This window comes from Galleria mellonella, unplaced genomic scaffold (genome assembly GCF_026898425.1).
Source record: "Galleria mellonella isolate WM207_F2 unplaced genomic scaffold, CSIRO_AGI_GalMel_v1 utg146, whole genome shotgun sequence".
Classification (NCBI taxonomy): Eukaryota; Metazoa; Arthropoda; class Insecta; order Lepidoptera; family Pyralidae; genus Galleria; species Galleria mellonella.
The window spans coordinates 7,522,403-7,549,699 of NW_026441999.1; the positions used below are offsets into that span (position 1 = coordinate 7,522,403).

At 34.4% G+C, this 27,297-nt stretch overlaps 3 protein-coding genes across 4 annotated transcripts in view; 1 reads left to right on the top strand and 2 right to left on the bottom strand.

Annotated features, from left to right (window-relative positions):
• Positions 1–937: 937 nt before the first annotated feature.
• LOC116412866 (PR domain zinc finger protein 1-like) lies at positions 938–6,349 on the bottom strand. The gene is made up of 6 exons (XM_052892038.1): positions 6,275–6,349; positions 5,715–5,811; positions 5,230–5,351; positions 3,796–4,001; positions 2,699–2,848; positions 938–1,004 (listed from the first exon to the last, which is right to left on the bottom strand). Exons 1-6 carry the CDS (start codon positions 6,347–6,349, stop codon positions 938–940), a joined length of 717 nt encoding a protein of 238 aa, XP_052747998.1.
• A 785-nt stretch (positions 6,350–7,134) lies between these two features.
• LOC128200053 (methylosome subunit pICln) lies at positions 7,135–19,521 on the top strand. Of its 2 annotated transcripts, none has more exons than XM_052892048.1 (6): positions 7,135–7,465; positions 9,622–9,762; positions 11,472–11,570; positions 12,608–12,741; positions 14,140–14,262; positions 15,050–19,521. In XM_052892048.1, the coding sequence occupies exons 1-6, from the start codon at positions 7,344–7,346 to the stop codon at positions 15,076–15,078; spliced, it is 648 nt and encodes a 215-aa protein (XP_052748008.1). In that variant the 5' UTR covers positions 7,135–7,343; the 3' UTR covers positions 15,079–19,521. The 2 variants fall into 2 exon arrangements, with proteins under 2 accessions (XP_052748008.1, XP_052748007.1); XM_052892047.1 differs by having other exon boundaries at positions 7,136–7,465; positions 15,047–19,521.
• LOC113514875 (regulator of chromosome condensation) overlaps positions 18,161–27,297 on the bottom strand; it is a 32,842-nt gene continuing 23,705 nt past the window's right edge. Inside the window, exons 13-14 of the mRNA XM_052892046.1 lie at positions 26,099–26,150; positions 18,161–25,715 (exon numbers count right to left, since the gene is read on the bottom strand). Of these exons, the coding sequence (XP_052748006.1) occupies positions 25,423–25,715; positions 26,099–26,150 (345 nt within the window). The 3' untranslated portion in view covers positions 18,161–25,422. The remainder of the gene's footprint in view (positions 25,716–26,098; positions 26,151–27,297) is intronic.

Here is a 27,297-nt window from a genome sequence, read left to right on the forward strand (position 1 = left end):
AAAATTAAAAAAGGTATAATAAATTAACCAATGCAGCAACAAAATTGGCGAGAAAAAAAAAAAGAAACAAAATAAAGACATTTTGATTTGAGGAACATGCTTTATACAACGTGACCGAATACCTAAACGCCAATATTAAATTATGACATATTATTATTTATTTATATATCGTCACAGTGGTAGAATACTGACGGATCTGACAAATATTACATATATAGATCCGTCAGTATTCTACGACTATGAGGATTTCATTGTAAAAAGTGTGACAATTCAAATTTCATAACCTGTAGTCAATATTATTGGCATGTAGTTACCATTATATCGACACGTAATTTTTTTTTTATACAATTTAGAATGGCAAACAAGCTAACGGCCCACCTGATGGAAAGTGGTAACCGTCGTCTATAGACATGAGCAGTACCATGGACATAACAGAGTATACTGTTTCGCCCATGATACCCCCCATGCGTTGCCATTCCTGAGGACTCAGGTGTTATTCCTCTGTACCCAGTAAATTCACGCCATATCCCACCCTTCAAACCGAAACACAGCCATGTAAACACAACTGCTTCACGGTAGAAACACGAATGGGACAGAGGTACCCAAGCAATCGACTTTTGTACAAAGTCTCCCTCTGGTAATTAATTTATAATGTTATTTTTATTTTATATTTCAAATGTTATTATAATTGTTATTATTAATTTTATTAATTTAAAAATTACAATGTAAATATTGACTTGTCATTGTGTAGTGAAAACTGTTACATTGGTTAATAAAGGAATATAATAATAATAAGAAATTTAATATAGGTACACGTACTATTATGGGATAAAAAGGCCATAGGCTATTTTTTTCCTCTTGCTCAATATATACCGGTCACGTGGACGAAGTCGCGGGCAAAAGATAGTTATAAATAAATGTATAAAAATCCTACCTTTTACGAAGCCTCCGGTGACGCGTTATGTGTCAAGACGTGCCGGCGCAGTTCGATGCGGGACGTGAATCTAGACATAAAAAAAAATACTTCGATAGAATCGATAAAAAAAATTACACTTGTCCATCGAAGGCTTGTATCGGCAAGTCACAGATTACTATCTGCTCTTCTATTGCAGTTGTCTTATTTAATTGTTTTATATAGTATTATTTTATATATTTATTTATTTATGTACGTAAATATTTATTTATTTAATACTAGCTGACCCTGCAAACGTTGTTTTGCCTTATATATTATTTCTAGAAAACAGAATTTCTTGTACTGCAATTATTATATTCTTTTGCCATCTTGCAATTCTATTGTAGAAAATATAAATCGCAATTAAAAAACAGGGGTTGATCGTAAAAGGTGAAACTTTGAAATTGTATTTTTCAATGCTAAATCATAATAAAATAAAAATAAAAAAATTTGTCATAAAAATAAAAAATAAAATTTTAGGGGTTGGTCACCCTTATCATTGAGGGGTATGAAAAATAGATGTTGGCCGATTCTCAGACCTAACCAAAATGCACATAAAGTTTCATGAAAATCGGTAAAGCCATTTCGGAGGAGTTTGGTAACAAACACCGTGACACGAGAATTTTATATATTAGATATTACGTGTATGTTTATAATATATGAATTTATCAGATATTGCTTTATTTTTTTTTTTCTCTATTCAATAATGCACCGCCTACTTATTTCTCTGTTCGCCCAATGGTCGACTGGTAGAGAACACCGTCCGGTGTTAAGTACGCCATATGTACGTAGAATTTTACTGAGCGTTAAAGGGTAAATAAATAAATATTAGAAAGAATCCTTTGAGCTCTTTTATTTATATCCATATATTAACAGGTTTGATAAAGCATACACTTGCCACTATAGTAGGAATTGGTTACAAGATTTGACCTAGGGATGGGATATAACAATATCTTAGTTACAATATCTATTTACTGGTATAATAACGCAAATATTGAATAACAGACTTTTAACATATTCTAAAATAGATATCCGACCGATATGGGCGATATAAGAGCCTTATCTACAGGAAATATCTTAGAGAAGTTATCTTCACCTAATTATGTATTTGTAGTCACTTAATTCTCTTATCTCTGCCATATTGTCTTACTTTTAAGTATTTGGTATTTCTGTCTTTTCAATGTTAAATATATTCTATTTTTGCTGATTTCTATGTTATTTATATGTATTTACTAAATGTAATAAGAAATTGTTTGTTTTCTCAAATAAAATAAAAATATCGAAATGGATGATGACCTTTTTACCATCATCAATGTCCAGAGGAACCCAATATATAGATATCGCATCAATATTCATATATATATCATACCCATGCCTCATCATTATTTCAGCCATTATCCGTCCACTGCTGGACATAAGCCTCCCCCATAGACAGCCATAAAGAACGGTCCCGAGCCACCTGCATCCACTGACTCCCTGCAATGCATTTCAGGTCGTCACTCCATCTAGTGGGGGAGGGTCGTCTTACACTGCGTTTACTCGTACGCGGTCGCTGCTCTAGAACCTTTCTTCCCTATCAGTTGTCGGTTCTTCGAGCTATGTGACCAGTCCATTGCCACTTCAGCTTGCTTATCTATCGGGCTATGTTGGTTATGTTACCCATGCCTAATTTGTACTAAATAAATTAAAATACTCGTAGATTGCAAGTAAAAAAAAAACATATAAAATACGGTATGTGTAACTCACGTATCGTCACATTTGTCACAATTAAGTTCGCCAACTCTGTGCACGAACTTGACGTGGGCGTTCAGTGTACACTTGCGTACAAAACGCTTGTGGCACACGCCGCACTCGTGCGTGCGTGTGTCCGCGTGCGACCGAAGGTGGGTCGACAGGCTGCGGACAAGGGGGACAAATTAATAATTCATCTTATCAGCTGTCATATATGAATAACAAGATTTGAATTTATTTCCTTCAATCATAATCATCTACATATCAGCTGTTAAGTGTCCACTGCTGAACATAGGCCTCTCCCTTTGGGGGTTTTGTTAGTACTTGATGTTTAGAAAAGTTTTAAGAGGGACCAGAGGGACTTTGTACAAAAGTCGATTGCTTGGGTACCTCTGTCCCATTCGTGTTTCAACCGTGAAGCAGTTGTGTTTGCATGGCTGTGTTTCGGTTTGAAGGGTGGGATATGGTGTGAATTTACTGGTTACAGAGGAATAACACCTGAGTCCTCAGGAATGGCAACGCATGGGGGGTATCATGGGCGAAACAGTATACTCTGCTATGTCCATGGTACTGCTCATGTCTATAGGCGACGGTTACCACTTTCCATCAGGTGGGCCGTCAGCTTGTTTGCCATTCTAAGTTGTATAAAAAAAAAAACGCTGCTGTCCATCCCTCGCCCTCCCTTAGTCGCCTCTTACTCAATAGACGTCGTTCGGTCAAAAACTTGGACTTTTTGACAATTAGAAACAGCTTGTATAAGAAAAAGAAAATAAAGAGTAAAAAAAGAACACTTCTTAAACCGACAACAAAAAGAACGCGGTAATTTGGTTGTATTTTCTTTATATTTGTTACCTTATAACTTCGTTACTTGTAAACCGATTTAGAAGACTTTTTTATTTGGAAGGATATATGTACAGATTTGTGCTATTAATTTTTATCAAAAGCGGCTCAGTAATTGTTTTAAAATCAAAATAACTGGTTTTGCCACAATTGAAGTTGGTTTTTTTATGGAACGGCTCAACCGGCTTCATTCCCTCCTCCCTCCTCCACCATTAAGATCGCCCATGTTACCAGTATAGCTAACCTTACTGTTAAATTATAAAAATACTCACTTAGTCCTAGCACTGAGTGACTTCTTACAAACGGGACATTGCACTCTTTCTCCCGCATGGACAGCTGTATGCCTTCTCAGCAGGTACACTGCTGGGAACCCACTGCCACACTGGTCACATATGTAACGGTTTCTATCAGCACAGTGGATTTTGCGTATGTGTGCTTTGAGCAGCGTCATGTTCGAGAACGTTTTATTGCAATTTTGCTGAAATAAATATACTCTTTTAGAAATTTTTAGAAGAAAAAGAACAAATATGCTAATAGTCCAGTTCACCTAATAAAAATGGGTAACCATTTTTTTAGTAACCATTTGTTAACTGGTGGGGCACCAGTAAAAGATGATAATTGTGGATGAAAGCAGGTCATTTAACCCATCATGATGAATTTTACAAGAAATAATCACAATGGTTTCTAGGGAAAACCGCATGGAGGTTGACTTGACAGTAAGATCCCTGGCCTGTAAGATCCCATTACTAACAATCCCTTTTCCCCCCAGTAAACACTGTTTATAGATATGGATAGTACCAAGGCCATCAGAGAATGCATTATGATGTCCATGGTAACCCTCAAGCATTGCGATTCCTGTGGACTAAGATGTCAGACTTTCACATTTTTGTATGCAACTTAGAATGGCAAACAAGCTGACGGCCCACCTGATGGAAAATGATAACTCGTCACTTATAGACGAGAACAGCACCATGTATTGTATCATGTAATTTCATTACCATACTGGTATTTACAAAATGGAACAGTACCTAAATCATATATATATATAAATAAATATATATAAACATAAAATAACTTATTATACATATAAGTAACTAAACTGTAAATTGTTTTGTAAAATTTAGTACATGTATAGGTTATATCCTAAATAACACTATACTTCATATTATTCACATGGGTAAACCAAAGAAGGATGGTTAGTTTTTCTAATTCCATATTTGGATCATTTAAAAAATATTTTTTACTTGTTTTATTCTTCGGAAGGCACTTAAAGTTACTGTATAGTGAGCCATATAAGCGGTCTTCATAGGAAAAATCTTCACATAAGTAGTACTCTAATATCTTTATAATATTGTAAATGTAAATTGAATTCTTTTACTGCACTAAGTCTCTCAATTGGGCTATTGTGTGTATGAATCATGGCTAGTACAACCAGGCCAGCTATGCCTAGAAGCACAAAAGCTTCCTGGGATCTTCACAGACCTCACAGAGCGACCTCACTGTTCCGAGTATTCCTATTATTATTATAAATGTGAGTGTGTAAAGATAGATAAATGTTTGTTACTGTTTCATGCAAAAACTACTAAATAAATTTGAATGGAATTTGGTACACACATAGGTTATCTATCTTATTATATATTAGCACATGATATTTTACGTACTGATTCATGCAAGTGAAGCCGTGGAATACAAATAGATTAATTTACCTGTGGACATGTGGGATTTGATAAATCTTCAATATACATGTGATATTTATTTCTTTTACCAGGTGTTTTCTGTACTATCACATTATCTATGAATGTCGTCATTTGGCCATCTGTATTCTCTTCTGAAACAAAACAAGAAATTATGAGTAAATATAGTGTAATATAAAAATGTTAAAGGATTTTTTAAACCACAAAGGCGGCAAACAAAGATGTAGCCCATCTGATGGTAAATGGTCACTGTAGTCTATGAATGTCTGCTACACTAGGGGTGTCATGTGCATTTTGCCTACTTTAATTTAGTAGAGGGAGGATTTGTATAATAGTTTACTAGGATCACTATCACAATTGTGGTTCTACCATCATACAGCTATACACATGTGACTGTGTTTCAGTTTGATAGGTATGATATGGTAGTAAAATTACAAAGTAATTTTTTAAAGCTTTTTTATTTTTTACACTTATTAAAATGTAAAATTACTCCTTACCTTTTATTTGCTTGCTGTAATTTAATGGTTCAGCAAATATGATACTGTTGTTTAATCTATAACAGTTATTCCCCTGTATTCCAATACCATTCAGTGGCTAGAACAAAGAAAAAGTTTAACTTCAATAATTTTCAAAAAAGGAGAAATTCTGAATGCTGTTATTTTTTTATATGTATAATATATAGTTATTGTCAATCAATTTTGGTTTTTATTCATCAGTGTGAAGCCTTATATCCCTAGCAGTTCAAGCCAAGTCATTAGAATCAATAAATTTACTAGGATCACACCAATATGGTTTTCGGAGGGTTGATCTAACAGTGTATATTGGGGCGAAAGGATTGTTAGTAATGTGGCCTACCACTCCCATTGCTAGCAATATATACGATCAGGTCGTCCTCCACGTGGTCCCTCCTGGAAACCATTGTGCTAAGTTCCAGGTATATTTATCACGATGGACTAACTGACCTTTTCATTCTCACATATCATCTAGTTAGTTATAGGAATTAGCGACCCTATTACTTCACCTCACAATATGTTATAGTAATCGAATTTTTACTTACATCTTGTGCCGGTATACTGTTTTCAGACTGTACAGGTTCTTCCACTGAAGTAAGGAATAAAATATGTCTCTCCATCATAGATCAGAGAGTTTACTTCATGCTATGTAGATAGTTAAGTAAATAAATAAAAAAAAAGGTACACATACATTTACTAAATTAATAATTAAAGAAATAATAACTCGATAAGTAGCACTCGAAAAAATTGTGATTAAACCCAACTGTCAAAGTTAAATTCATAATACATATGACATAATCAAATACGACAAACGTCACTGGCGCTGTTCAACGCCATAGATTAAAAATAGTACCAGTGACTTGAAAATGGCATTCGTTTTTAAACGACTTCGTAGTTGTATGAAAACCACTGTGTTTTTTTTCTTTATTCGACTTAGAATGGCAAACAAGTTGACGACCCACCTGATGGAAAGTGGTAACCGTGGCCTATAGACATGAGCAGTACCATGGACATAATAGAGTATATTGTTTCGCCTATGATGCACCCCATGCGTTGCCATTCCTGAGGACTCAAGTGTTATTCCTCTGTACCCAGTAAATTCATGCCATATCCTACCCTTTAAACCGAAGTACAGCTCAGTGGTTCTTATATATCTCATATAGTTCAGTGTGATTACTTATGACAGAATTGTAAAAAGTATAAAGTAAAAAACTTTAAAAAAAGACATCTTTATTAAAAATTTAAATTAGGTAATGTGAATTTTCTTGAAATTCTTTAAATCTGCCACTTTTGTAAATCATCAGCATAATTTGCCACACAAAATTTAGGAGCAAAGTTTGGTAAAACGGCGGCAATTTGCCACAAATGGTCACACTGCTGTGGTTATGGTATGAATATTGTGGAAACTTACGAGTGGCAACACTGTTTTTGTATTCTAAAAACGTGTTTTATTGTATGTACTGCATTTTATGATTCAATTTCATATATAAAAAAAGATTGTCTTTGTAGTTTAATAAATATCATTAATTGTTTAAAAAAAGGGGCCGTTAATTGGTCTTCTGTAAACGACAATTAGAGCGTAAATTGCCTTATATATTTTTTTAATAATTCAACATGGTTGTGGTGTCGTCGACTTTTTCACAACCTGTCGAAGGAATCCTTCTTCAGACCCCTTCGACAAAACTCTTTGTGAATGATCAGGAACTCGGCACAGCCACCTTATACATCACTGAAAGGTGAGGAAACTAAATTTTAGAATTTACAACACGAGTTGAAAAATTTATAAACACTTTTTTTTTCTAGATCAAATAATATCGAATTCTTCTTAATAATGATACTACTGCGATCCTTTCTCAAGCATTATTTAAACCTATATTTAAAATAAAAACAATTTTTATTTTTTTAAAGTATTAATGTTATGGAACAGCTAGAACAAAATTTATAATGATTTGACTTAAATGTTTATAAATAAATTTTATTTGGTTCACACTGACCCTTAGAATAATCATTTTGCTGTAATATCAAATAGATACATTCATTTAAGAGATGAGGACGACACCTCAAGTTTGACCCCATTTTCATGTTTGTGAATCTGTCATGTAAGTAAACAAAATAAATTGCTTAGTTGTTGTTTTAATTTGTTTATGTGGGGTGTGTAGTGACCTCTGTGATTGAAGATTTTTTGGTTAGTGGAAACACTTAGGATTTATTTATACAAATAATTTTGAATTTATAGTAATACATATTAAATGTTTCTTTCTGTATTTACTGACTGTTTCTCGCGGCGGTGCCCATGTGAAATGTGAAGTGTATAAAATATCCTATGAGTTAAAATATGGTATATAACCTACCTTCATAAAGCTTATATTTTATAACTTTTTGTATGTGATTCTTTATATTGATATAACTTTTTATTTATGAACCAATTGAAATAAAACAAACATTAAATGTTAAGAGGAGCAAACAGCACGAATTAGTGAAAACTACATTAAAATTAGCCAAGCCATTTCTGAGATTACTGTGCACAAACATACAGCCAACAAAAATTCTAAAAAATATTGTTTTGGATTCTATTTTGTTCAGAAAGTCGCCCTATAATAGTTTTTCTTATATATCTTCTATAAACAGACAGACAATAATTATAATTTTTATTATGTGTATTGATATGAGGATCTATAAATATGGCCCTTAAAAAATATCTCCTATCTGACACGATTATAAAATAGTTAAATTTTTCCCTTTTTAACATACCTCTTTCTGTATTATGTAGACAAATAATTCAATATATTTTTAATTTCAATGTATTTTGAAATAAGTTCAGAATGAGTATGTTTTCTGTATCTTCTGTAACATTCTATTCATAATGTAAATAGTCAGGAACAGGTTGTTGAAATATCAAGAATAACTTGATCAAATATTAATCTAAATGACGAGTGGGTAAAATACAACATGTCGTAAATAAAGATGCCCCTGAAGATGGCCAATGTAATTTTTTTAAATGGAAGACATTGGTGGTAATCTCACCTATGCTAACGGGATACGCTGGCGGAGCACACCAGTGAATGATGATAGGTGAGATGAAAAGGCAGGTCAGTTAGCCCATTGTGATGAATACACCAGGAATTCAGCACAATGGTTTCTAGGTGGGACCATGTGGATGTCAACCTGACAGGGTATATTGCTAGCAATGGGACTGGTACACATTACTAACAGTCCCTTCCCCCCTGGCCAATGGTTTTTTTAATTCAAAATTATATTTTATTTAATAAAATAATACTTAATTATTTATTTTTTCGAGGAATTATTAATTTTTTAGTACACTTGAGTAACTATGCCAGCCTCATAGGGAATGTCTGAAAGTTAGTGCCAGTTTGTTAGGGGCTCCTTTACCCACCGATGTAACCGTTTTGCATTGTGACTGCCAGGTTGATTTAGTATTAGATTGATATTACTGTTATATATTGGCAAATCGCCCAGAATCCGCTGTTTCAGGTTACAATTCCGGCCATATTCCACTAGCAAATGTAGAAGGTTTTCCACTTTATCACCAGAGGGAGACTTTTACAAAAGTCGTTTGCTTGAGTACCTCTGTGCAGTTGTGTTTGCATGGCTGTGTTTCGGTTTGAATAGTGGGATATGGCGTGAATTTACAGGGTACAGAGGAATAACACTTGAGTCCTCAGGAATGGCAACACATGGAGGGTATCATGGGCGAAACAGTACACTCTGTTATGTCCATGGTACTGCTTATGTCTATAGGCGACAGTTACCACTTTCCATCAGGTGGGCCGTCAGCTTGTTGAAAAGAAAAAAAATACTATTGTCTGTTTGTCTGTTAGCAAAGGTTTCCTCTTAATTTTTTTATTATTTTTAAACTGTCAAATATTTCCAGTAATGTGGTGTGGGGAGGCGGCGTGAGGCCGTCCGGTGTGGCCGCTCCCGCGATCTCGCTTCTGTACCCCAGCATCTCGCTCCACGCAGTCCAGAGGGATCCGTCCCCTGCTTTGTACATGGTACTCAATTATGAACTCAGGTACACATTGATGATTTAAACTAATAATTATAAAAAAAAATAGACAAGAATGATTCTTACATGTTTATTTTAGTGAATGTGACTGTACAATAAAAAACTATGCATATAACGTAAAAGTGAATATATTTAGATGAAAAAAAAATAAATATGTCAAAAAAGTATTTCAAATAGTATCCATGGCAACGCATGGCGGGTATCATGTGCGAAACAGTATACTCTGTTATGTCCATGGTACTGCTCATGTCTATAGGCGATGGTTACCACTTTCCATCAGGTGGGCCGTCAGCTTGTTTGCCATTCTAAGTTGCATAAAATATATATATAAATATATATAAATATATATATATAAAATTACAAATACTTTTGTTTAAAAATTAAATAGTGTTACATAAAAAAAACAAAACCGTCTTCAATTATGGAAAAACCAGTTTTTATTATTATTATAGCTTTTTATCCACTTCCGTGGTCCCCAAGGGTAAAAGCCTCCTCCATCTTTTTCCACTTCTCCTTATCTATAGCAATACCCGTCCAGTTCTTTCCTGCTATCTTTATTATGTCATCTGCCCATCTCTTTCTTTGTCTTCCAACATTTCTTTTTCCTGCTGGACCTCGCCATTTTGTTGTTTGGAGAGTCCACCTTTTATCTTTGTACCTCACTATATGACCTGCCCATCTCCACTTCTGTTTCATACTATGCTGAAGAGCATCTTTTATTTTGGTTTTCTTCCTAATATCAGTGTTTCTTATTTTCTGTATTTTTCTTAACTTTAAGATACTTCTTTCTATCGCATGCTGACATGATAGGATTTTGTTCTTTATTTTTTCTGTATAGGTCCATGTTTGGCATGCATATGTTAGGCTTGGCAGGATGCAGGAATCCATAATTATCTTTTTTAAGTTGAGACTGTAGTTCCCTTTAAGGATTTCTTTTTGAGCCCAATATTTCTTCCATGTTATGTTTATTCTTCTATCGACTTCATTTTCTCCACTGTTCGTTTCGAAAGAGACCATTTTACCTAGGTACACATAACTATCCACATAATCTATAGGGTTCTCTTCTATTGTGATAAATTTTTTGCTGTGGTTTGTCATGATCTTTGTTTTGGTTGCATTCATATTTAGGCCAATTTTCTTACTTTCCAAATCTAGTTCTTGTAGCATTTTTTCTAGGTTGCTAACCGATTCGCTAAAAAGTACTATACTATTTAAAAACCAGTTATTTTAATTTAAAAACTAAAATACTGTACCAATTTTGATAACAAATATTTAAGGGACCAATCTGTAAGTATACCCTTTCAAATAAAAAAAATTTTCGAAATCGGTTTTTTTTATGGGTGAAAATGGTATGGTAACCCCAACTAGCCTGCGCTAACGGGATACGCTGGCGGAGCACCAGTGAAGGGTGATAGATGAGAATGAAAACAGGCCAGTTAGCCCATCACGATGAATTCATCAGGAATTAACCATGATAGTTTCCAGGGGGAACCGCGAGGGGGTCGACCTGGTTGGGTATATTGCTAGCAATGGGATTCTCAGTCTCCATTACTAACAATCCCTTTCCCCCCTTCCAAATCGGTTTCCAACTGACAGAGTGATGAGTTAACAATCATAAAAAAAATACAACTGCATTGAGAACCTTGAAGTTATTTGAAAAAGCTCAGCTCAGTTACAACTTTTTCTTGAATCAAGTAATTATGAAATGGTTGCAGAATACCCGAGCTAGCGCAGCCGGCGACTGGCGGCGGGGACACCAACGAGGATGATGATGATGAATTCGATGCTGACGATCAGCCCATCACGCAGTTACGGTAATCACCCACTGTTCAGACCCCATAGATTAACTATACTTTTTAATTGTAATACTTCAGTTTGGATTCTTTAATACTTTAGGATTGCATTTCAGAAAAAAAAATAAAACAACTCCATTTCATGGCAAAATTTGTTCAAAATATGTTTTAAAAACTAATGTTAAACTGCTGAATTGATTCCATAAAATTTGTATGGGATTAATCTGTATGTACATCTTTTCAAATAAAAAAAAAACATCCAAATTGGTTTATTGGAGTTATCAAGTAGCAAACGTAAAAAAAATTATTTTGCAGTTGCTTAAAAATGATTATAACGACAAAACGAAGCTTTGGTGGGTACGTGAGGCTGTTGACATGGCACAGTGCCTTTGAGTGTATTTTAGGCACCGTAAATATTGTCGACAATAGAGGGCGACACCGTCACACGAGTAGTAGCACTAATGTTAAATTTATATGTCTATACCAGGAGTTCCCAAACTTGTTTTGTCTACTGCCCACTTTGAGAATTAATTATTTTTTAGCGCCCCCATTTTTTTACCTACTTAAAAACCAAGATTAACAAATCACGCCCCAAGCCTCTACACAACGCCCCTATTTTTTTTTTCTGGATCTCTTACTGCCCCCCTATAGGTTTGCAGCGCCCACAAGGGGGCGTTGTCGCCCACTTTGGGAAAGGCTGGTCTATACTTATTGCGTACAGAGATTACATCTCACAAAGCAGTTTTGCAATACTATGTTATTGTCGTAGCAGTCATTAACTGTCCACTGCTGGACATAGGCTCCTCCGTAATGAGAGTTTTACCAGTGGTTGCCACGCTTAGTAAGCGGGTTGGCAATCCCTAAATGTAATATGTAAAAATTTAAACCTATTACAAATGTATTTTTGTTGTTACAGTATTTTATCACTTTCTTTCAACTTGAGAATCTAGCATAAAAGAAAGAGACAAAACACTTCAAAAGCTAAAATAAGTTTTCAAAACGACAAGACCTTTTTTTATGAATAAAGGGGTAAATCTAAAAATGATTGTTCTCTCTAGTTTTGTACCACAAAGTGAGGGCGACCTTCAAGCGATGTACTCTGCGATGAGTCAAGGGCAGGCCCTCCACCCGGACCCCACAGACGAGGTGGACGAGGACGACCCCTACATGGACGGCGAGGAGTTCGACGAGTGTATGTATTGATATTGGCATAAATAAAAGAACCACTTGACAGCTGCTTAGTTCAAAGGAGTCTCAAATTTCTTTTCTCTTTTGACTTTCTTTGTTCTATCCTCAGGGTCAGGGTGTCCTGTGTTATTTATTGATTATTGAAATAAATTTTCATTCATTCATTTATTGTTATGAAGAACCAGAGTTCCTACTAGATTTCGGCATAACAGAGTATATTGTTTCACCCACGATACCCCCCATGCGTTGCCATTCCTGACGACTCAGGTGTTATTCCTCTGTACCCTGTAAATTCACGCCATATCCCACCCTTCAAACCGAAACACTGCCATTTAAACACAACTGCTTTACGGTAGAAACACGAATGGAACAGAGGTGCTCAAGCAAATGACTATACGAGGTTTGTCCGGAAAGTACGTATAAAAGTTTTTTAAAAATTTTATTTTACAATTATTCAGGTAAATCAATTTTATCCCCTTCAAAGTACTCCCCCTGTGACATAATGCACTTGTGCCAACGCCGTTTCCACTGTGAGAAGGCTCCTTGAAAGTCCTCTGGTTGTAGGTTTCTCAGCTGCCCCGTCGTAGCTTTTTTTATCTCATTTATGTCCCCCAAATGCCGCCCCCGAAGTACCAATTTGGTTTTTGGGAACAAGAAGAAGTCACACGGGGCCAAATCCGGCGAATAGGGGGTGTTCGGTCACCGTAATGGAATTTTTACTCAAAAACTCACGGAACGATCTTGGCGCAAATTTTTTTCATTTGAAGTTCGTTTCTTAGAATTTCGTGGACCACGGTTTTGCCCAAATTAAGCTCTTCAGCCACCTGTCTGACCGTTAAACGACGGTCCCCATTAACACAAGTTCGAATTCTTTCCACGTTTTCGTCGGAATGTGAAGTGGAAGGACGTCCTGAACGTGGGTCATCTTGAACGCTTTCTCGGCCCTCTCTGAATCTTTTTAGCCACTTGTGGACGGTTGGTTCCTTCACAGCATCATCCCCATAAACTGTTCTGAGATCGGCAAAAATTTCACGGCCATTCTTGCCGAGTTTCGAGAGAAACTTGATTACGACGCGCTGCTCTTCAACGGAAGCGGGCTCCATGCCGACGGGGTTTCGTTAAGAGGTAACTTCACAGATGGCGTGACAAGCCAGTTCGCACCGCACGGCGGTCAGACCAGAACTGAAGCATTGTTAGGGACATAAGGAAGGGGTCCTGCGCTTACCTGGCCTCCCCACTCCTCTTTCTCGCATTCCAGAACACTTTTATACGAACTTTCCGGACAGACCTCGTATGTTAAATATATTTGTAACCGAATCATGGAAAAACAGTTAATTACGAAATTGAAGATGGATCCTTACTAAGTCTTGGGCGTAGGCTCTGAAATGTATCGTGTGTGCAGGCGAGGAACAATTCGAAGACGCGATGGACAGCAGCGGAGCACCCGCCGGCAGCGAGGAGGAGGCGGCCGCGCGACTCCGACACCTACACCTCGACAGGACCAATGGCACTCATCCAGCGGATGGTAACCACCATACTTCATTATCATATCAGCTTTTAACTGTCCACTGCTGAGCTTAAGCCTCCCCCTTGGGGGTTTTGCCAGTAGTGGCTACGCTTGGCAAGTAGATTGGTAACCATAGTCAGGCTTTAGATATGTTTTAAGAGGGACGCTGCTGCCTATCCCTCGCCCTCTCTTAGTCGCCTCTTACACACTCACGGGAAAGGAAGGGGTGGCCTATTCTATGCTACTGGGACTATGGGACTACACGACCAGCATACATATAGATGTAATATTATGTACTAGCAACTCCCCCCTCGACTCGCAACGGGTACAGTACGGGTAATAATACATTATAATATAGCTGAAGTGTTTGTTTGTTTGAACATGCTAATCTCTAGCTACCTACGAGTATTTCTTGAAGGAGATTCTAGGTAAGCAATATTACGATGCGACCACGGACAAAGTCACGGGATACAGTTAATTTTTGCCACATTTCAAATTATTGAAGAAAAAATATGTAATTCTATATTATAAATAAAAAATTTTAAAGATAAAGATCATTGTGAATTACAATAAAATAAAATTTCAAAATTTTCAAACAGTTTTTCGAAAACTATCAGGTACAAATTTTATGACAAAATATTAGGGTAAATAAAACAGGTGTGAAGGTTCTTAGGGGAGGGAATGATTTGTTTGGTCATTTTTTCCATTAAACTCATCATAACTTTTTTCAAACATTTTTAACTGTTCTCATGTTTATGTTGTCATCTTCGAAATGTGTCTCAATTATTAATTTTCTTTTCAGAAGAGGAGGATGCCGATATAAGTGACCAGTAGTGATGTGTCGCCTACTTCACGTCGCTTCGTAAGTGTACACGACTGTCTAAGGCTATGGACGGGTGTTGCCACATCACATCAGTACAACAAAATAAACACATTAGGTGTTGTATGCTACAAAAAAGAAATATCCTCAAAATTATTGTCTCAGACAAATTTGTGGCCAGTTTGTTGAAGAGGATTCGTAACTACCATGTTTATTCAACTAAGATTTTTACTAAAAATACTTTGTTTTTTTTTAACTGTAAAAAACTACCATGTGGTAACTTATTAAAAAAAAAGTGTAGAATAATAAGGTATCTAAAAATTGTAGTTTTGAATATTTTACATTTTAAAATTAAAGGAAGCAACTGTATTTTTTAAAAATTTCAAAACGTTAGATGGGGCGCATTAGGCCCGTCCTAAGTTTGCTAAGATTAATTATAATTCATTTAGTAGTTTCTACATCTATTCTTAAGTTTTCGAGTTTAGTAATAAATGTTTATGTTAGCAATCTCAATGTAATATCGACTTAATTATCAACATGTAGAGTGAATTTTTGCGGAACCCGAGGGAATTTTATTTTTAGAATAGACTTTTGGTAATTAAGTCGAGATTCAGCTTTTTTTTTTTAATAAAAATATGTTTCTCTTAGCGGATGTCTGACAATTTCTGTACAAGTGTCTTCAATGTTAATGGAACTAAGCAGATTTTTTATAAAATTTTTGATAACAGACATTCCCATACTCGAATTTTCGAAAAGTATTACCGTTAGAAATGATTATTTGATTATAAACTATATGGTATTTGTATTGTATTGTAAAGGATGTAACAATCAGATATCTAGCGTTAATATTTCTATGCTCTACCATAGATAAAGTGGAAATGTTTCACCAAAGGGAGACTTTGTACAAAAGTCGTTTGCTTGTGTTAACCCATTCGTGTTTTTACCGTGAAACAGTTGTGTTTGAAGGGTGGGATGTGGCAGTGAATTTACAGGGTACAGTGGAATAACACTTGAGTCCTCAGGAATAGCAACGCATGTGGGGTATAAAAGGGCGAAACAGTATTCTCTGTTATGTCCATGGTACTGTTCATGTCTATAGGCGACAGTTACCACTTTCCATCAGGTGGGCCGTCAGTTTGTTTGCCATTCTAAGTAGCATAATAAAATTGTGTTTGAATGCGTTAAATAAAATACTAGAGAATTAAAATCTCTCAAGTATGTAACGACCCCTAAGTATGTTAATCCTGAAAATGCGACAACTTTCTCAAGAGACCTTTAAGAGAAAAGTGTTCTTTTCGAACTATTCAACAGTATTACCGCTGGATTTCTGATCGTTTTACAACTTCGTTACATATTTGATTCGTAGTTTGACTATCGCACAGTGATCTTCTGACAATTGTAGATTTACAAACAAAAATTGGGTACTAACGTCCCATTTTTGAGTAAGAATATAATTCCTAATTATATTAGCGTATATTTTTTTTAATGGAGCAAAATGGACTGGCAACTCCGCCTGCGCTATTGGGACGCCAGGGCGGGAACTAGCTGCCCGACTGCTAGTAATATACACTGACTGGAATGGACCCCCACGCGGTTCCCCCTGGAAACCGTCATGGTTTTTGGTGAATTCGTCACGAGGTTATCAGACCGGCTATCATACTTCACTGGTGCCCCGCCAGCGTATACCAATATCGCAGGCGGTGTTACCATTCCATTATAAAAAAAAAAAAATAGGACATATTGCTAGCAATGGGGCTGTTAGGTCCTTTTCTGTCCTATATTAGCGTATTATTGTCACTCTGGACATGTTTTATTAAGTTTAAGAACAATGCTGATTTTCAAGTACATCACTTTGATATGACAGGTGCTACACATCGTTTCCCTATTCTGTAGAAACTTTAAAACAACATAGAGTCAGATTCGGTGCGAAGTCAACAAAATCAATTTGTAATACCCCTTAGTAATGTGTTACGTTACAGTACAGAGCATGCATGTAATGGTGTCCTCCATACTACTCTGTACTCCACTGTCAATTTATAATCCAATGTTACAGTGTAATATTGTTATTATGCCAGATGGAAAATAAAAGTGGAAATATTTTTTAATTTTTTATTTAGTACTTTTATAGTACTAATCAAGCTAACTTGTTAAAGTAACCTTTATCTAAATTGTAACTCACACAATGATAACCAGTAAGTTCTGTCTAAAGAGAATACGTATCTATGTAGTTTATTTAACCCTTTTAGCGCCATTGATTTTTACTCATATCTACTTAAAAATGCCAAAGAAATCTTTGTCGTGTTGATGTCATTTACCCCTTGTCTCTAAAAAAAACTATCTCCAAAAATTATCCAATTTTAATATTATTGTTTTTACAGCAAGCTTAACAGCGACTGATTTCACGAGCACCATGACGCTCGTGGCACTGTCAGTTGCAATGCGCACGAGCGCGATAACGCTCGTCGGCACTCAAAGGGTTAAAAATATTGACATGACAGTGGATTATATTAGTTTTACACGAACGTTTAAAAATATTTTTAATTAATATTATTGTATAACATTATCTATCAGTGAATATGCAGTACAGAGAAAAATTTGTATATCTTTATGTTAGGCTGTATGAACATTACATTTTTATATGTAAAATAAAAAAAATCTTTCACAAGTGAACTATAGCCAATAGATAACTAAGTTATCTATGTTGTAGGCTTAAAATAGAACTAAATAGAAACGTGTCGCCTTGTTTTTTAAATAATCTAATAGCATGATCGACATATTCGTCTATGGAGAGTGAACAGGGCTATGTTAAAGTTTAATAACTCTATTAAAATGTATGTCTTTGGCCGACAGTATAACGTACTTACGTACTTATCTAAGTTTTATAACACTTCCAGCATAAACGTTGTAGTTTTGCAAGAGATATGTGATATATACAGCGTTTTTTTTAAGCCGGGGCTTTTGCAAGATAGGTAAAGTATAAGTAATGCAAAAGGCCTTCTAAGCTTTTTTCCTTAGCCTTCATTTAGAAAACTAGACGCAGAGTGAGGTGGCTTGCTTTCTGTGGACACGATAAAGGTAATAATTAAAAAACAGATGTTTACACTACTATTTTATTAGGAAAACACAATACATTATAGTTCATCTGTATTTTAACAATCAAGAAATATAAGTGTGAAAGTGACGTACATTTGTACTTACATACGAAACTTTATAAAATAAAATAAAAAAGTCAACAAAATTTTGTCACAATGATATTTTAATTCCCATAGATTATAATTACAAACATGCCGTTCGAAACGTCACCGTTTCGCGCCAAATACTTTATAGAAATCAACTGATTAGGACGAGAGCCTTGTCAGTCCATTTGTCAAGTTTTAGACGCCATATAACCTGATTTAATATTAAAACATCATTGTTTTATTACCACTAATCTTACCTAATTCCGAATTATTATTTTTTTTGTACCTGTCTCAAGACAGACAGCATTTGACACTTCACCTACCTATATTTTATATTATCTAGCAACCTCGTTCTAATTAAAATATTTTGTTACATTAATGTAACTGAAATGTTGAATGTTACTATATTACACATAAGTAAAGTTACGCGCGTAATCTTGATGTTTATAGACGGGTTCTAATGAGGCGTACACACTATAGAAGCTACATTATCAAATATAATTCTTTTATATCATTTACAATTCTACAAATACACATGGAATATATCATATACTGGCAATACTATATTTATAAATCTATATATAAACAATCTCGTGTCACAGTGTTTGTGGTCGCACTCCTCTGAACGGAACTCGACCCATTTTTATGATATTTGACAGGTATGAGAATAGTTCATAAGTGGTATTTCATACTAAAATATTCACTACAAATAATTTATATGGCAGAACAACGTTTGCCGGGTCGGTCGTAGTGATATATATAATTTCGTGGCAATTTCTAACTTTAACGTATGCTTTTACAACTTAAAATCACAATTATGATATTTCCATATTACGTTGTCATGTGTAAAAAGTCCATTAACTTAGATTTAGACCAATGAATGCACGTCCAATCCTCTACTTACACTTTCAATTATTGTTTCTTATTCTTTCATTTCTTATTTGATTTTGCTAACAATTTTGTTTTTTTAGTCTAAATTTATGTTTTAGCTGTTGTGTTCAAAGGACAAGATGGTCTTTTTTTTTAATAACTGGCATTAGCAAGGCACCAGTTAGTTGTATTGAATAGTTAAAGAAACGAAAAATACAATAGGATTAATGCGAATATAATTCCAACATACCATACATCTCTCTGGCCCCCATAGACAAGCGGCAAGCGGATCCATGAGTGGGAATGAAATATCAGATGTCGCTGTCTTTCTATCTTATAAGACTTTAGCGATGACAATTCTGTCGATGGATTCGATTACCGCTTTATTTAGAGAGCCGTTTTACTTATTTTATACAAAAAAAAAAGCTTTACCATCACATCTCCATATGCGTTTAAAAATAGAATTTTCATCGTGCCTCCGATCAAACTGTTTATATAACTACTCCTCTCCATCCAAAGGTTGCCTCTGGAAGAGGTCGCTCTTAGCGATAAGGCCGCCCATTGTTTTCTCAATGTAATTGTTTGTATTTATAATAAGTTTACTATTGTAATCTTATGGAGGAAACAATAAAGAGTATATATCTATTTATTTAATTATTGGCGGCTAAGGGGGAACTTTAATTTATTTATACTTTTGCATACATTAAAATATGTGTACAGGGCGGACTTAATGCCTGATGGCATTCTCTACCAGTCAACTGTTACGATAAATAGAGAGTAAATAGCGGTGTATTTGTCTTACAAAAATAATTATATGAAATACATATTTCACACTGAATTTTTACCAAACATTATGCATAGAGTAAATATATAATATTTAATCATAATACTTGTAGAGCGTTCACACTTAGTTTTATATATGTTTTAATAAATGAACAAATCATGTTTTCTCGAGTAAATACTGCCCATCAATATATACGATGCAAACACAATATGTTTTAGTGGAAATAGATAATTATTATTTTTAAAACTTATGTTATTTTTTTTTATTCGATGTCCTATATACCTATGTAAACAGAAAATTAACTCACTATGTTTTAGTCATTTCCGACAACTATTTCGACTTCATTTGGAGGTCTTCTTCAGGGGTTTTTTATTTATACAACTTAGAATGGCAAACAAGCTGACGGCCCACCTGATGGAAAGTGGTAACCGTCGCCTATAAACATGAGCAGTACCGTGGACATAACAGAGTATACTGTTTCGCCCATGATGCTCACCGTGAAACAAGTTTTGGAAACGACAAAAACATAGTGAGTCCATTAATTACCCCATTACATATGTATATAGTGATTATTATTGACTGACTACAAAATTGGACTTCTATTCCGTTAATTTAATATATTTATGCCACGATTTGACAAACGTTTTATTTTGTACTTTGCAGCTGAACTCGCGTCGTTGTGTACGCCCCTTGCATGTAAACAAACAAAGTTATTCTAAATGAATAAATTACATTTGATAAATGATTTGTATACATTGGACATAACATTCAGTTAATTATGAATGTTTTAATTTCTTTTTTTTTTTTTTAATAAAATAATTGGCTAAGACCATACAAATCCTAGCATGTCAACGTCTAATTTTATTGTCAATTACCAAAAACAGTTTTCAATATTTGTGATTCTTTTTAAAAATACTCTGATAGAAATAAACTATAGATAAATAGACGCTGATAGATATAAATGTAAAAAGGCAATGATGATGATGACGCTGATAGAGAATTAAAACAATTGTAGAACAATTGTGTGCAACAAATGTAATATTAGAAATTTGGCGGAAAGGGATTTAGGGAGTTAGTTATGAAATTTAATAGGCACATTGCTAGCAATATAGCAACTCAGGTCGACTGCGACGCGGTGACCTCTGGAAACCCTTAAGATTAATTTTTGATAAATCCACCACGATGTGCCAACTGACCTGCTTCATCCACACTTCACTTGTGCTTCACCAGCGTATACTAATACCGCAGGTGGAATTACCATTCTATTTTCATCAATAAAGAAAAAAAAATATTAGGAATTTTGCAAACATTTAATAGTGTTTCTAAAAATTTCAAATACTTTTTGCTATTTAAATCCAAATTTTAAAAACAGCTCAGTGACAAGTTGCATGCATGATTAGCATTCTAGTTGGCTATCAGAGTAATTAAAAAAATCATGATACAGAAACGTAGAAAGAGAACATAAAGATCCTGTCCTTAATCTATGTTCAGAAACTTTGACAATTGTTTTTGACAGTTGACAGATAATTCGGACATTACCCTATTTCAGCGATACTTTTTTTTTAATATAGAAACATACATGATGTTATTTTGTCATTATATTTATATTAAACAGGTGAATTGCATTTTTGTTACTGTATATTTTTTTCATTTCGTAATTAATTAAATTTCGTAAATAATGCCAATATTTAATAATTAATTAAAATTTAGCAACAATTAAGTTTCTAAAGCAATGTTTATTAGCAATCAACCATGACATTTAGTATTATAAATATAAAGTAACCGACGGAAATATTGCAATTTTTATATTATTAAAATATATACTCATAGAAATTAATAACTTATGATTCGGTTAAGTACCAATGTTGTTTCATATTTTATAAAATTAATTTACTATTACTGGTAACACTCATTCTGTTAAGCGAATTCAAACACGATTTTTAACTGTAAGATTCATAGACAATTTCCTTTAATATTTTAAAATGAAACAATTTTAATGTTTGTTTATTACTATTTTGAATCAAAATCTATACATAAATCCATAGCTAAACTTTGTATTTATATATTTAGCTTCAAGTTCCAAGTATTTTTCAATTATTTGAAGCATGTATGTTTGAGATTTATTATTTTTGGTAGCAGAGCACTATTTAAAATTATCATTATCATCAATTATATCATTCAGAATTTTATTAAATTATTTATGTTTTGACATGTAACACAGGTGTAACTAATTTTACGGTTAAGCGGTCTAATTATAACTTAGATAAACAGTCAAGATTACGAGCTGTAAGTTACTGTTATACAATTCGAAGTAAAATTCACTACACTCTGACTGCGGTAAATGTCATTATATATATATATATATATATATATATATATATATTTATATGAGACATAGAGAATGAATGTTAACGAGACATTAATTTTACTAGTATTATAAATGTGAAAGCTTTTAGAGATGTTCATTAGATGACAGCTGGACGGATTTTGATGAAAATTGCAACATAGATAGACCATAGAGTTGGAGAACACATAGACTGCTATTATAGAAGTAATCAGTTTTCGTAGAGCAAACAGATTTATGTGAGCGCAAATAAATTAAGAAGTCCTTTCATGGTTTGCATACGAGAATTGAACCTTTTTAAATGATAAAACAATTTTTTTTTAATATCTTATTAAGATATTAATTGTAAGGAGCCTCTAAAATAACACATCTTTTACCGCAGTCAGCTAATATAAAATGTTCGAATATTATTAATTAAATTAATTAATTAATCTTTTTAATGGACATTTACAAGAGGATTCTATTAGAAAATTGAACTTCGAACGCTTAATACAAATTGTATGGTATCATACAATTGAAATACAAAAATATTCTAGGGCTGATCACGCACAAGAAACACCAACAAAGGCGAGACGAAATGTTGCGAATGATATTGTCAAGAGTGAACGATACAATTGGGGCCTGTTTAAATTGCTAATAAATTGATAGCTTATCTAACGAGATAGCTTTTGATCTTTCCAAATATTATAAATGTAAGTTTCTTTGTTACCACCACTTAGCGTTTCAAGCGCTTAAATCTATCATTATTGACTTGTAAACTTGTCGAGTTTCGCAGAATGGCAATATTGGTATGGCAATTTAGATATTTCATATATTGTGATCGCTAAGGGAGCGGAATTGGGAATCCGTCAAGTTCCCTTAGTTGGTAAAATATAATAAATTAATTATGAAATTTGGTATACACGTATTTATATGAGATGGTGATGAAACACAGGTTCCAAAGCCGCGTGTAAAAGCTAGTGCTATAAATGTAAAAGTGATCCTGTTTGTGTTGTCTTGGCGCCTTAACGGTTCGACCAATCGTCACGAAATCTGGTATATATATATATATATATATATATATATATATATATATATATATATATATATATATATATATACAATATTTGGGGTGGAGAAGGCCATAGGGTATTTTATATATCGATCAACTAGCAACCCGCCCCGGCTTCGCGCGGTTGCAATATTTGCTTGTGTAGCTTGTCAACTGTTCAACATATTTCAGTAAATATGGCATTAGTATTCTCTGCACTAATATTCTCTAAGATTTTAATTTTTATAAATAAGAGGCTAAATTTAAGGAGGATAGATTCGATTTTTCTGTTTCTAACGGATAAACTCAAAAAAAGACTTAACTTATTAAAATTTTACAATTCTTTAATTTACAAAAGCTACATTATTTATTTATTTATTTAACTCTTTATTGCACTATAAATAAAAATATACAATGACAAGTGAATAATTCAAGTGAAATACAGTAACATAAATACGAATTATCTGTGATATCACTCTACCTACCTACCTACCTGTGCGAAGCCGGGGCGTTATTGTTAGTTCTAAATTTTTTTTACACCACTGAGGTAACAAACAAGCATACGGCCTATCTAATGGTAAGCGGTTACCGTAGCAGACATGTCGTAAGGCTATTACACGTGCGTTGCCGGCCCTGAAGAAACCTTTTACCTTCCTTTTGAAGAACCCTATGCTGTAATCTCTTGGAAAAGCCTCGACAGGGAGCTCATTCCACAACCTTAGCGTTCGTGAGAGGAAACATCTCTGAAACCGAGTTGTACACGACCAATTCAGGCTCTAACATATGGGGATGAACTCCCTGTCGATGGCGAGCTGTACGATAGTAGAAAGTGGCCGTGGGCATCATATTGAACAATTCCTGTGAGCACAGTTCGTTGTACAAGTGGTAGAAGTGAGACTCGCGCAGAGTGAGGTGAAAACTTTTCTATGACTTAAGGACTTTTTATACTGCTTATAAAGTCCTGACCATAGACAATTCTCAATGAATTCTCTAAAAAAATAGAGACTAATTTAATTAAGAGTTTGAGAACCAAATTTTCAATGCTACCTCTTTTAAAACATATGAATTTATTGAGCAATAAAACAGGCCACAAATCTCGCATATTCGCAGCATACAAATGCAAAAAGCTAACAATGTTAAACTGTTAGAAATTATGCCTTCAACTTTATTTTTAGCATAACCATGCTATAGCAAACATGCGTTGTTGGCAAGCATGTGCATTCGTTGAAGATCGATTCTTTGATGCCAATAGGAATTACTCGGCTTGTAAACGATTTTTAAGACGGCCAGAAACCATGTAACTAGGAAACAGCCTATAAATAGAACACCTGGAGGAACTATTTTCAAAAGACTTCAAAAAGAAGTCACGTATTAAGATTGTTTTTTTTTTTATTTTACGTGATTGACATCTTTCCTAATTGTGAACCGTTTTAATGTTTTTTTTTTTTTAATGAAACTGTTTTTTTTTATCAAGTTAGTGGATGATCCGAAATTATGAAATCATATTAAATTGTTAATTGTTAAGATACCCTATGGTAAACTTTTAACATAACCGAGCATACAAGAGACAATGGCTGAGTGTGTCAATATTGATGAATATTACATATGACTGATTTATATTGATTCTGCAGTATTGTTTTATTTTTATTAGCAAAGAAATAATTATACAGAGGATTGGATATAATTTCTTTTTGAGTGAACTTGGTTTGTAATTTTTTTTTTAATTTAACGTCCACGCATATTTTCATTCACGTCAACACCTTCCGAAGATTTACAAGCAACTATATTTTCTTAAATATAAAAACTATTCACTGTTCTAATATTTTAGTCGCTTACATCTTCAGTTCTTCGCGCGTAAAATATTCGTGGACGCCATTTTGAATGTACGACAAAAACAAAATGGCGGACAGTGGAAAAATGAAAGAGACGATGACGGAAGCTTCTCGATTGTGTAATTTTAAACATATCTTATTAGTGACCAAAATAATAGTCATGTACACCTGTTGTGAACTAATTCTAATAATAATTTATTTTAGAAAATTTCCGATATTACGTAATATTACACCGAAAATGTCTTATTAGGCATCAGTTAAATGAACACCCGATAGAAGATTTGCGTAACAACCCTACTAAGTTAGAACAAATTTACCATCACGCCGTGGTCGTTAGGGGGGTGGCGGCGGCTATTGACTCCACCGTCTTCGCTTCCAACACCTCGGGCGCGCCGTTCACCTCCTTCTCCTCCATCTCCACGTCGTTCAGTTTCTCCAGTTTGTCCTCTTGCGAGTCTTGGGACTTGGTCTCGCTGTCTGTCTCCTGGCTGGAGTCTGTTTCGGTCTTGTCCTCCTTTGTTTCCGGCTCTGGTTCTGCTTCTGGCTGTTTGTTTACTTCTGCTACCGGCTCTGTTGTTTCTGTCTTCTCTGGCTGCTTTTCTTGGGTGTTGTCTGAGGATTGTTTATAAGATGTATTGCATATATTAAGAATAGTATCTGCTTTCTTTATAAATATGACAAGTAATGACAGTAATATGATTTTTTAATGGATGAAAATATAATAGTAACCCCGTCTGCATGGTGGGGGGAAGGGATTGTTAGTAATGGGGAAGTTAGCCCCCATAGTTATCAATATACCTTATCAGGTCGAGGTTTTCGCGGTTCCCCCTAGAAACCATCGTGACTATTGCTAAATTCGTCACTATGGGTTAACTGATCTGCCTTTTCATCCTCACCTGTCACGTGTCAGGGACGATAGGTGAGGATGATGCAGGTCAGTTGGTCCCTCGTGCATATTTTATGATTAGTTTAAAAAGAGATATCGTTAAACTTACCAGTTTCGTCTACATCCATTGGGGTCTCTTTCTTCTCGTCACCATTTAGCTTCTGAAACGGGGAAACGATTATGTCATTACAAAATCACTTAAAAAACTTAAATTAAATTTCGGGAACCAATCCTTATAACCCAAGATGTTATTGGGGATTGCCTTAAATACATTTAATAAATAAACAACCGCTATTAGTATGAATTATACTTTAAGTCTACGGAACCCACACCTTGCTATGCTAGGCTCAAACTACACATGACGTCACAAAATATACCTTAACCGTTAACGACCATTGATAAATAATGTGCTGTATATATATATATATATAATAAAATCGTAACTGTTTGTTGTTCTGTTGTCTGTACATGGAAGATATATAAGAAAAACTATTATAGGGGGACTTTATGGACGCAACAGAACCCAAAACAATGATTTTTACAATTTTTGTCTGTTTATCTGTTTACGTTTGTGCACGCTAATATCAGAAACAGCTTAATCGATTTGAACGCGGTTTTAACTAATACGTTGCGGTTTGCGCCACTTAACATTTAGTGTTTTATTTCAATCGGTTCATAAATAAAAAAAAACAAGTTATATTAATCTAAAGAATCAATCATAAAATGCTATAAAATAACCGATCAGTTGAATTGGATGTAACTTTATGAAGGTATTAGGTACGTAATTATCATTTAAGTATATAATACAATATAAGACTGGCAATATACAATACAATATAACAGCATGGAGGTCTACCTCCATGCGGTACCCGCTGAAAATCCTGATGATTTATTCCTGATGAATTCGTCACGATGGACTAACCGACCTGCTTTCATATTCACCTATCACCCATCCATCTAATCAGCGTAAAACGAGGTGACCATTCCATTGTCATTAATAAAAAAAAAAATTAGTATATTCAACAGCACACCAACTAACAAAAATAAATACATTTGACGTACACAAATCTTCTATTACGAACATAACTATCAAATAAAAAAAAAAAAAAAAAATAAGCATGTTACTTATTTTTTTTTAACATTTAAGTTATTTATGATACATCACTACTCAAATTCGAATTTCAAAATAAAATATTAATATTTCCAAACACTATTCGAGACTAATGTATTGTAAAGTCTAATTCATAGCTGTAAGAAAAGCAACGATGAAACAGCTGGGGTGTTTTGGTCATGGAATGGTAACCCTGC

Coding starts and splice junctions, on each gene's coding strand:
- LOC128200053 (XM_052892047.1), top strand. CDS start 7,344: ATGGTTGTGGTGTCGTCGACTTTTTCACAACCTGTCGAAGGAATCCTT. Junction 9,763..11,471: donor GTACTCAATTATGAACTCAG/GTACACATTGAT, acceptor AAATGGTTGCAG/AATACCCGAGCTAGCGCAGC. Junction 11,571..12,607: donor CAGCCCATCACGCAGTTACG/GTAATCACCCAC, acceptor TGTTCTCTCTAG/TTTTGTACCACAAAGTGAGG.
- LOC116412866 (XM_052892038.1), bottom strand. CDS start 6,349: ATGGAGAGACATATTTTATTCCTTACTTCAGTGGAAGAACCTGTACAG. Junction 5,352..5,714: donor TTACAGCAAGCAAATAAAAG/GTAAGGAGTAAT, acceptor GTTTTGTTTCAG/AAGAGAATACAGATGGCCAA. Junction 4,002..5,229: donor CAAATCCCACATGTCCACAG/GTAAATTAATCT, acceptor TATTTATTTCAG/CAAAATTGCAATAAAACGTT.